At 42.4% G+C, this 12,043-nt stretch overlaps 1 protein-coding gene across 1 annotated transcript in view; it reads right to left on the bottom strand.

Moving 5' to 3' along the window:
• The window catches only part of EXOC4 (exocyst complex component 4), a 635,584-nt gene that overhangs the window by 564,613 nt on the left and 58,928 nt on the right, over positions 1-12,043 (bottom strand). The window contains exon 5 of the mRNA XM_030216046.1: positions 1,051-1,160. Within this exon, the coding sequence (XP_030071906.1) occupies positions 1,051-1,160 (110 nt within the window). The remainder of the gene's footprint in view (positions 1-1,050; positions 1,161-12,043) is intronic.

The raw sequence follows: 12,043 nt of genomic DNA, 5'->3' as shown, positions 1-12,043 counted from the left end.
GTTCATGGGGAAGAGTGTAAGGAGAGATAAGAGTGGAGAGGTACAGAGGTACAGTTAAGTGCCAATATTCAGTACTTAACTGCCCATCATAACCGCGTAAATAGAACTGCGTAAAACACAGTCCTATTTTTATGTGGTTCTCCATAGCCAATTAAATAGTGAATATCGCTGTTAACCAGCTATGTTTTCACTGACCCCTTATACCTGGAAATTCATTATCAAGCCTGGACATGAACTGGCACTGAATTTCTGGGGATAAAGCTAACAGCGGTCAGCAAAACGCTCATCATCACCAGCTGAACATTTAGCTCCTAATTCTTTTTCAGAACAGTCCTTAAATATTGTTATTTTAACCTCTCAAGTTTTTTTTTTTTTTTAATGACTCGAGGAATTCAATAAATAGTGACATGTTTTCACGCCAAAATCTGAATTTAAATTAGACAAATTCTCTCTCTTGCTAGGTTATCAATAGAAATCAAACAAAACAAAACATGGAAAAGAAAATAAGATGATACCTTTTTTATTGGACATAACTTAATACATTTCTTGATTAGCTTTCGAAGGTTGCCCTTCTTCGTCAGATCGGAAATAAGCAAATGTGGTAGCAGATAGTATATATGAGAGAAACATCAAAGCATTACTTTGACAGTCTGACAGAGTGGGAGGGTGGGGGTATACATGGGGACATCAAAGCATTTCATTGATATTCTAACAGGATGGGTGTTGGTAGGTGAGAGGAGGGTGATAAACAGAGAAATAAACAGAGAAATACAACTTTATGGTTTATAATGAGTTAGACGAAGATCTGACAAAGAAGGGCAACCTTCGAAAGCTAATCAAGAAACGTATTGTTATGTCCAATAAAAAAGGTATCATCTTATTTTCTTTTCCATGTTTTATTTTGTTTGATTTCTATTGATAACCTTTAAGAGTGGACTAACACGGCTACCACACCTCTCTCTTGCTATAAAGAAGACGACAACCAGCACATATCTCTATGAAATGCAGATCGATAGCAAATAGAAACAACAAACTTTCTCAGACACGTACCACTGGAGTTGCCCGGAGTACTGAACTGGGAAGTGTCCAGGAACTTACGAGGAGTTGACAAGTTTGTGACATCAAGAAGAGGAAGAGTGGAGACTTCTTTCACAAGCAAACTGCAAAGAAAGACACCAAGAATCCAGCATTAAAGTAGAAAACCATCAGAAATACTGCTAATTGCATTTAAGGGCAGAGTTTCCTACTAGCTAATCTCAAATTTGCAAATGAGTATCAAAACGAAACATTATCATGGACAGAAAAAGAAAAATCAAAGTATAAGAAGCAGAAGTACAGGATGATTTTAGACATGTGACATATAAAACCCACAAAAATATCCTACTCCATTTATGATTATGAAATCACTCTCTTTTGTTCTGGGTTCCATCATTTGTTCATATTTTTAAGTAGAGGAGTGTGGTAGCCGTGTTAGTCCACTCTTAAGGTTCTCAATAGAAATCAAACAAAATAAAACATGGAAAAGAAAATAAGATGATACCTTTTTTATTGGACATAACTTAATACATTTCTTGATTAGCTTTCGAAGGTTGCCCTTCTTCGTCAGATCGGAAATAAGCAAATGTGCTAGCTGACAGTGTATATAAGTGAAAACACCCATCCTGTTAGAATATCAATGATATGCTTTGATGTCCCCATGCATACCTCCGACCCACCCCCATCCTCCCACCCTGTCAGACTGTCATAGTAATGCTTGAATGTTTTCACTTATATACACTGTCAGCTAGCACACTTGCTTATTTCCGATCTGAGGAAGAAGGGCAACCTTTGAAAGCTAATCAAGAAATGTATTAAGTTATGTCCAATAAAAAAGGTATCATCTTATTTTCTTTTCCATGTTTTATTTTGTTTGATTTCTATAGATTCTACATGGAATGTTGCTATTCCACTAGCAACATTCCATGTAGAAGTCGGCCCTTGTAGATCACCAATGTGGCCGCGCAGGCTTCTACATGGAATGTTGGACACTAGCAACATTCCATGTAGAATCTCCAATAGTAGCAACATTCCATGTAGAATCTCCAATAGTATCTATTTTACTGTCATAGTAATGCTTGAATGTTTTCACTTATATACACTGTCAGCTAGCACATTTGCTTATTTCCGATCTGAGGAAGAAGGGCAACCTTCGAAAGCTAATCAAGAAATGTATTAAGTTATGTCCAATAACAAAGGTATCATCTTATTTTCTTTTCCATGTTTTATTTTGTTTGATTTCTATAGATTCTACATGGAATGTTGCTATTCCACTAGCAACATTCCATGTAGAAGTCGGCCCTTGTAGATCACCAATGTGGCCGCGCAGGCTTCTACATGGAATGTTGCTAGTGGAATAGCAACATTCCATGTAGAATCTCCAATAGTAGCAACATTCCATGTAGAATCTCCAATAGTATCTATTTTACTGTCATAGTAATGCTTGAATGTTTTCACTTATATACACTGTCAGCTAGCACATTTGCTTATTTCCGATCTGAGGAAGAAGGGCAACCTTCGAAAGCTAATCAAGAAATGTATTAAGTTATGTCCAATAACAAAGGTATCATCTTATTTTCTTTTCCATGTTTTATTTTGTTTGATTTCTATAGATTCTACATGGAATGTTGCTATTCCACTAGCAACATTCCATGTAGAAGTCGGCCCTTGTAGATCACCAATGTGGCCGCGCAGGCTTCTACATGGAATGTTGCTAGTGGAATAGCAACATTCCATGTAGAATCTCCAATAGTAGCAACATTCCATGTAGAATCTCCAATAGTATCTATTTTACTGTCATAGTAATGCTTGAAGGTTTTCACTTATATACACTGTCAGCTAGCACATTTGCTTATTTCCGATCTGAGGAAGAAGGGCAACCTTCGAAAGCTAATCAAGAAATGTATTAAGTTATGTCCAGTAAAAAAAAGTATCATCTTATTTTCTTGTCCATGTTTTATTTTGTTTGATTTCTATTCATATTTTTAGAACGGGGTCCTTGATATACAAGTAGGAGAACCAGTATTCTAGCAATGAAGAAAAAAGGGCAGAAGGAAAAAATGAGGTGGTCAGTATTCAGCCAGATGCATAACATCTAGACATACAGCTGTATTTATTTATTAGGATTTATTTACTGTCTTTTTAAAAGGAATTCACTCAAGGCAGTGTACAGTAAGAATATATCAAACATAAGCAACAATAAACAAACAATACAAAGTATGGCATAGTATACTACTTACAATGTCGACACAATACCTAATAGAACATTTTAATTGACAGTGTAGGGTACAAGCAAAGATGGAACATATAGACAGGTAAGAGAGTAAGATGAGTTAGAAAGTAAGGTGACTTATTTAAAGAAAGGTTCACATGTATGTCTAAGGGGTCAATATTCAATGCGATTTAATCAGCCAGAAACGGCTGTTGGCCAGTTAACTCACTTGTCACTTGTTCAGGACCAACCAGTCATCTTCAGAGGCACTTATCAGGTTAATGCTGCTGAAAATGTTTGCTTAGCGCCCAAAGCCAGCTATTGGGGGGAAGGGGGGCGTTCAAAGATCGGATCAAGCACTTGGCCAGTTCAGTGCCGCTATTCAACACTTAACCGGCCTAGGCAACTACATAAACGGGGCCACATAAATCTCAGTATGTGGCTCAACATAGCCGGTTAAGCGCTGAATATCACGCTTAACCTTCTCTGCTCATATCCAGCAGATTACAAAGACCTGTCGTTTCTTTCTTTACAACATCCGTAAAATCCGCCCCTTTCTTTCCGAGCACTCTACCAAAACCCTCATCCACACCCTTGTCACCTCTCGTTTAGACTACTGCAATCTGCTTCTTGCTGGCCTCCCACTTAGTCACCTCTCCCGTCGGTTCAAAACTCTGCTGCCCGTCTCGTCTTCCGCCAGGGTCGCTTTACTCATACTACCCCTCTCCTCAAGACCCTTCACTGGCTCCCTATCCGTTTTCGCATCCTGTTCAAACTTCTTCTACTAACCTATAAATGTACTCACTCTGCTGCTCCCCAGTATCTCTCCACACTCGTCCATCCCTACACCCCTTCCCGTGCACTCCGCTCCATGGATAAATCCTTCTTATCTGTTCCCTTCTCCACTACTGCCAACTCCAGCCTTCGCGCCTTCTGTCTCGCTGCACCCTACGCCTGGAATAAACTTCCTGAGCCCCTACGTCTTGCCCCATCCTTGGCTACCTTTAAATCTAGACTGAAAGCCCACCTCTTTAACATTGCTTTTGACTCGTAACCACTTGTAACCACTCGCCTCCACCTACCCTCCTCTCTTCCTTCCCGTTCACATTAATTGATTTGATTACTTTATTTTTTTGTCTATTAGATTGTAAGCTCTTTGAGCAGGGACTGTCTTTCTTCTATGTTTGTGCAGCACTGCGTACGCCTTGTAGCGCTATAGAAATGCTAAATAGTACTAGTAGTAGTAGTAGAGGAGTAGCCTATTGGTTAGTGCAGTGCAGCTCCTTGTGACTCTGGGTAAGTCACTAAACCCTCCATTGCCCCTGGTACAAAATAATACCTGAATATATGTAAACCGCTTTGAATGTAGTTGCAAAAACCTCAGAAAGACGGTATATCAAGTCCCATTTCCCTTTCCCCCTTTCCCTTATGACATCACAATATCAGAAGTGAGCCAAGTATCAGGCAATCAAGCCACTGTGACATCACTGATGAGGTTGGCTCTTATTGGTGGACTGAGCCTCCACCTACCCTCCTCTCCTCCTTCCTGTACACATTCATTGATTTGATTTGCTTACTTTATTTCTTGTCTATTAGATTGTAAGCTCTTTGAGCAGGGACTGTCTTTCTTCTATGTTTGTGCAGCGCTGCGTACGCCTTGTAGCGCTATAGAAATGCTAAATAGTAGTAGTAGTAGTATGTTTTTGCCAGCTTCATAAACCTGGAAATTCCATGCAGGAGTCCAGACATGGCCCAGCATTGAATTTCTGGGGATAATGCTGACTCTCCAATACCAGGGATTACAGTATCTTATTTCCTCTTTTTTAACTGTAGCTTTAAAAAAAAGCCTGGGGGGGGGGGAGGCTAAGCAGCACTGCTTTATCAATCTGCATGCTCCTCCTCTAACTGCACTATGTCACACTATGCAGCAAAAATCTGGCTGGTACTAATTTACCAATTTACCATCTTCTTTCTTTTTTTTTTTTTTTTTTAATGACAAGAATTTAAAAACAAAATTTGCAACGTAATGACAATATGCATGTCAATGACAATGTGTAAACTCACCACTAGCCTTGTCAGCAGTGCTAAGGAACCACCGTTACAAAACGGCTTCCTCTCTAGGAAATGTCATAAGCGATGTCATACTGGGAAAGACTGAAGGCCCATCAAGCCGAGTATCCTGTTTTCAACAGTGGCCAATCCAGGTCACAAGTACCTGGCAAGATCCCAAAAAAGTAAACCAGATTTTCTGCTGCTTATCCTAGAAATAAGCAGTGGATTTTACCAAGTCCATCTTAATAATGGATTATGGATTCTTCTTGTAGGAACTTGTCCAAAACATTTTTAAACCCTGCCAAGTTAACTGCTTTTGCCACATTCTCTGGAAATGAATTCCACAGTTGAATTATACATTAAGTGAAGAAATATTTTCTCCAATTTGTTTGAAATTTACTACTTCTCTCTCCATGAACTACAGCTTTTCACACATACATGACACTTCTCAAAAGGTACCTGACCGAAACAAGTCATTTATTTTTTCTGCCACCAGCTTCTAAAAACATCCCCTTCACACTGCCCTTTCCACGGTAGCCTCCCATGAACCTATCTTCCTTATAGCCATTCCCTATCTCACCCTTGCCTTCACACCTTTGCCAATGTGAGAACAGCCTTGAATTCCTACCTTACAACATAGTAACCCACTTTTTTCCCTGCCACTGTTTTTTACATTATATACAAGGAAAAAAAGGGGGGGACAAGCAAACACTATATACCCCCAAAAATCTAATACAAGGATAAAAGGAGCAATGCAAACACAGCAAAAGCAACACTCAGATGCACAACCTAGTGATGAAACAAATGGAGGAAAAGGACGGGAGAGCATCAGACACCCACTTAGAAAAGGCTATTGGACATCTTATAGCCCCCAGCTATGTCAGGACCGCAGCCTGAACCACACAATTACTTTGAAACTTTTGTAACTATATTTCCTATTGTCTGGTTGCATATTAATTAGAGCTTAATGTAATTATGTTTTTGTCTAAAAAAAAATGCCAGTGAGCTTGTTAGGCTATTTTCTGCATTACAATAATATGCCAGAATAAAAAATGGGGTATAACCATAGGTGAGCTTTTAGGGGGACAGAGATATGGAAAAAGGTTGGTAGAAACTCAGGCTTGCTCACATTCAAGTTGTGGACGTTGCCAATGGTGTTAAGCGTCAGCGAGAGGTTCAGTATGGCAGGATCCTCAGACTAAATTTTCTGTTACATCTTATTATGACACCACATGCACCAGTAAGAATGTACTATATATGTTATAACATGTCCTTTTAATCTGGTGTATGAGGGTCGCAGTAGTCGCCCATTGAATATAAGATTGGCTGAACATAAATCTAGAATCACCACTGAAAAGGTTCAAGCACCTTTAGTACAGCATTGGCTGTCGTTTAATCATACTACATCTAGAGATGAATGAAGAGACTATGTCATTAAAAGACAAAAATATATATATACTAGTAAAAAAAAGGCTCTTTTCTGACACAAATGAAACGGGCGCTAGCAAGGTTTTCCTCAGAGTGTGTATGTTTGAGAGAGTGTGTGTGAGAGTGACTCTGTGAGAGAGAGTGAGTGAATGTGCAAGTGTGTGTGACAGAGAGTGAGACTGTGTGCGAGTGTGTGTGTGAGAATGAGAGTGTGTGCCAGGGGCCCCCCTCCCTCCCAGTTCCAGGGTTGTTCCCTCCCTCCTTCCCTCTGACTTTCAGGGTTGTTCCCTTCCTCCCTCCGATTTTCAGGGTCGTCCCCTCCCTCCGACTTTCAGGGTCCCCCCCTTCCTCCCTCCCTCCCAGTTTCAGGGTCCCCCCTCCCCTCCCTCCGAGTTTCAGGGTCCCTCCCTCCCTCCGACTTTCAGGGTCCCTCCCTCCCAAGGAGTCGTGGCGGCTGCCCACACACCCTCCCATGGGGCCTGGAGGGGCAGCCGCGGCCGTTGCCTGCTTTCCTCCTCTGCAGCGCCGCTCCGACTCCTGAGGTCCCCCCTCCCCCGCGCAGAAACGCACGAGCGCACCTGCACGCCGGCTCGGCACAGCAGCACGCGCTCCATGGCTCTGCCCCCTCCGCTCACGCCCAAGGAGGACTCCGACCTTTCTTTCCCTGCCACATTGGTCGCGACGCTCTCGGCTACTCCACCCCTCAACGCTTCTGTTTCTCTTTCAAGCTCTGCCTCCGCCCCTGTGCCCTGCCCCTTTCGCCCCTCCTCCTCCGGCTGGCGTTCTATGTGACGTCAGCCTGTGCTACGGAGCCTAGCAGACCAACTCTGAAGAAGCCACGGACACAGGCAGCAAGACGCACAGAACATTGGAGGTGAGAAATTATTATATAGGATGTGTGCAATATAAAGCATGTCCTAAATATCATACAAAATACTAATGTTTAACAGTTCTGTAAAATATAGGTGCTCAGTTTTCAACGGTGGTCTCAGCTGACATAGTTCATAAGCGCTTGAGAAGCTGGAAACCCCTCATTCATTCATTGCACCAACTATGGGGCCCTGTTACTAAGCAATGTAGGCGCCTATGCGCGCCCAACATACGCCAATTCGGAACTACCACCTGGCTACCACGTAGCCCGGGTGGTAATTTCATTTTTTATGCGTGTCCACTACGCGCACCAGAAAATTTCCGGTGCATGGTGCTAACCAGGCGGTAATCAGCGGAGTACGTGCACTGACGATTACCACCTAAGTTAATACGAGAGACCTTACCACTAAGTCAATGGGTGGTGGTAAGATCTCAGACCCAAAATATGCACGCGCCAATTTTAATTTTGTCGCATGTCCATTTTCGGCCAAAAACAAAAAGGCCTTTTTTGCAGGTGCGCTGAAAAATGGACCTGCGCACTTCCAATAAACGCTTCTACACCAGCACAGGCGATTTTTCAGCACATCTTAGTAAAAGGACACCTACAGTTCTTAAATTTATATATATGTAAGTAAATGCCACTTATCTGATTGAGGAGCTCTTGAATGCTTCAGCTGTTACAAAGGTGTTATGAAGACACAACCAAAATACCATAGGTGATCAAATAATCAAAAACTCTCTATAAAGTGAAAAAAGTGCTTGAAAAACATGTCTAGAAATAAATGTCCGCACTAAATCCATTAAAAATCATGAGCGTGAAACCATAAAGACATATCAAAAATACCGTTGCTTGAAGAATCCTCAGAATGAAAGTTCCTACTCAGACTAAAGAATCTCTTCTAGCAATCTAATATTAGGTATGGGTATCTTCAAGATAAAACTAAATTCAAGCAGCAGGCCACCATACCATGAAAAACTCGCTGTAACCAAAATCACTGCTATATCCAAAAATCGCTACTATATCCAGACACTCACAATCCAAATTCCATCTTCAATAAAGAAAATCTCACTCTTGAAACAGGCCAAACAACGATCCCAGTTCTCAGATAATCTCTGCCGATTACTGCCGATCTCAAATATGTGACATTAAGTGGAGAATAATAGATCATGTGGCAGAAGGGTGGCTCTGCGTAAAAATGCTTAAATTATAGGGAACAAAGGTGGATATTTAAATTGAATATTATGGTTCCATGGGGTTTAAGTTTAGAGGTGGAGTGAGTGACTTTGGTTTAGCCCGGGAGTACATCAGGGAAAGTACTAAATACAGTGACGTTAACACGCTGATAAATAGAATAAGGTTCACCATCTTATCGTGGTAAACCACTGACTGGTGACGCTGGAGCCAACTTTATGTATTTATTTATTTAGATTTTGCTCACGTTTTTCAGTAGTAGCTCAAGGTGAGTTACATTCAGGTACTCTGGATATCTGTGTGTCCCAGGAGGGCTCACAATCTAAGATCGCCAAAACCTGTCGTTTCTTTCTTTACAACATCCGTAAAATCCGCCCCTTTCTTTCCAAGCACGCTACCAAAACCCTCATCCACACCCTTGTCACCTCTCGTTTAGACTACTGCAATCTGCTTCTTGCTGGCCTCCCACTTAGTCACCTTTCCCCTCTCTAGTCGGTTCAAAACTCTGCTGCCCGTCTCGTCTTCCGCCAGGGTCGCTTTACTCATACTACCCCTCTCCTCAAGTCGCTTCACTGGCTCCCTATCCGTTTTCACATCCTGTTCAAACTTCTTCTACTAACCTATAAATGTACTCACTCTGCTGCTCCCCAGTATCTCTCCACACTCGTCTTTCCCTACACCCCTTCCCATGCACTCCACTCCATGGATAAATCCTTATCATCTGTTCCCTTCTCCACTACTGCCAACTCCAGACTTCGCGCCTTCTGTCTCGCTGCACCCTAAGCCTGGAATAAACTTCCTGAGCCCCTAAGTCTTGCCCCATCCTTGGCCACCTTTAAATCTAGACTGAAAGCCCAACTCTTTAACATTGCTTTTGACTCATAACCACTTGTAACCACTCGCCTCCACCTACCCTCCTCTCCTCCTTCCTGTACACATTAATTGATTTGATTTGCTTACTTTATTAGATTGTAAGCTCTTTGAGCAGGGACTGTCTTTCTTTTATGTTTGTGCAGCGCTGCGTACGCCTTGTAGCGCTATAAAAATGCTAAATAGTAGTAGTAAGTTTGTACCTGAGGCAATGGAGGGTTAAGTGACTTGCCCAAGATCACAAGGAGCAGCAGCAGGATTTGAAACAGCCACCTCTGGATTGCAAGACCAGTGCTCTAACAACTAGGCCACTCCTCCACTCCTTTAAATACTTTAAAGCAGGTATTTGATTTCAGTATATTATAGATTGTGAGGATACTTATATATAGGGTTTTTTTTAATTTAGCATTTATGCCTTCCATTTTAACGGGGAACTTCCCCTGAAACATGTCAGAGTGTGTCCCGAGCCCGGCAGTGGACTATAAGATCAGATGAAAATTTAATTAATCCTATAAGTTATTCAAAAAGTGATATATACACTTATCGATGTCTATAATAGTTTGAAAATAACCAGTAAAATAACTTCCTGTGGTACCGATGAGGAGGTTGGTGTTGTAAATCTCGATGTGCTAGAAGTTAACTTTCAGTGAGTTACACAGTAAAGAAGATTATTTCTTTGGGATTTGCATTTGATTATAGTGGTTTCAAATACAGATTATTGCCGTGGATTGATATGAGCCATGTTTCCTTAGTAAGACCAGACTGAGTAGGTATTGATCAAGAGAGTTAAAATAACAAAATCAGAAATAAAATGCATAAAATCATCTGGTCGATACAATGATTGATCAGAATCATAATCCAGTATGCTTCAAAGTTCAAACTATGTCTCTTAGAGAGACAAATAAAAGCAGGGGCTAGTTATGTTCTGTGCTGGTTATATTTGTGTTTCAGCACCGTGTATTCGGCTTGTCACTTTTGACAGCATCCAATGAAAAGAAATATAAACTGATCTGCACTTAATAAAAATGGTTTGAGCTGTAGTACTTTGAAATGAAAAGAAAGCAGAATCTGAACAGGTGTAAATACATCAATCTCACATCTTGAAAATGAAGTCAAGGACCTTGCATTGAAGCTCAGAACAACACTGACAACTTGAATGCTTCAGTCTGAGGGTCAGTCCAATGCAGGGGCATATCTGGACTTCGCCGGTAGGGGAGTCCAGAGCAGAGGTGAGGGGGCACAGTTTAGCACACACACACCCCTCGGCGCCGCCACCACCCCCCGCCGCCGCCAGAACCACCTCTGTGGCACGCCCGCCGACCGTCTGGACCGCCGCCGACCCTCCGCCCGCTGTCGCCTACCTTTGCTGGCAGGGGACCCCAACCCCCACCAGCCGAAGCTGTCTTCCTTCATTGTTTCTTCTTTCTGAGTCTGACGTCCTGCATGTGCAGGACGTCAGAGTCAGACTCAGAAAGAAGAATCAAACAACGAAGGAAGACGGCTTCGGCTGGCGGGGGTTGGGGTCCCCCGCCAGCAAAGGTAGGCGACGGCAGGTTGGCGGCGGGAGGGGGGGGTTGCAAGGGCTGTGGGAAGGGGGGTCTAGGGCCAAATCTATGGGGGCCCTGGCCCCCGTGGCCCCATTACCGATACGCCCCTGGTCCAATGGCTAAGGGCCAAGCCGTACACTGTCAGACAAGGGCCTGGGGGTCAATTCTCAGTTCAGATCTTCTGCTCCCTGGGTTAACTGGGGATCAGGAAACTGGGGGAAAATTTTTAAATTATTTTATTTTCTATTTCCAATGCTAAATGAACTTGGGTCTACACTTCACTGCCTTCATTTGGTTGATTTTATTTCCTGTTGCTGAAGGCAATATTGGGAAAGATTAATTGAAAGACAATTATGCGATAAGATCAAATTTCTCCTTCCATTACATAGCTTCCCACTATTCCAGAAACTGTGGGATGTATAAAACCAATCCCTAGAGTGGATGGGATCCTGGCACCGCTGCCCTGAGGACCTAAGCCCCAAAGCTGGCTTCCAAGCAACCCGCAACATCCACCCTGTAATGCTTAGCAAAGGTATGCAGCATTGACCATGTCTCTGCCTTGCAAATATCCTCCAGAGACAGTAAGGTAGTCACCACTCAGGATGTCGCTGTACACCTTGTAGAATAAGCCCACAAGGCCAAGGAGCTTGCTTATCCGAAAGCAAATACGCTGATGCGATGCTCTCCATCAGCCATCTAGCAACTGTAGATTTAGAAGTCATAATGCCAAGCCTCTGTTTACCAAAAAGCACAGTCAGTCTGTCCAATTTGCGAAACTCATTCATGACTTTCAGATATCTAATGAGGACTTTACACACATCGAGAAACATCAAGAAA

Source organism: Microcaecilia unicolor, chromosome 10 (genome assembly GCF_901765095.1).
Source record: "Microcaecilia unicolor chromosome 10, aMicUni1.1, whole genome shotgun sequence".
Classification (NCBI taxonomy): Eukaryota; Metazoa; Chordata; class Amphibia; order Gymnophiona; family Siphonopidae; genus Microcaecilia; species Microcaecilia unicolor.
This window is presented reverse-complemented; position numbering and strand designations above follow the sequence as displayed.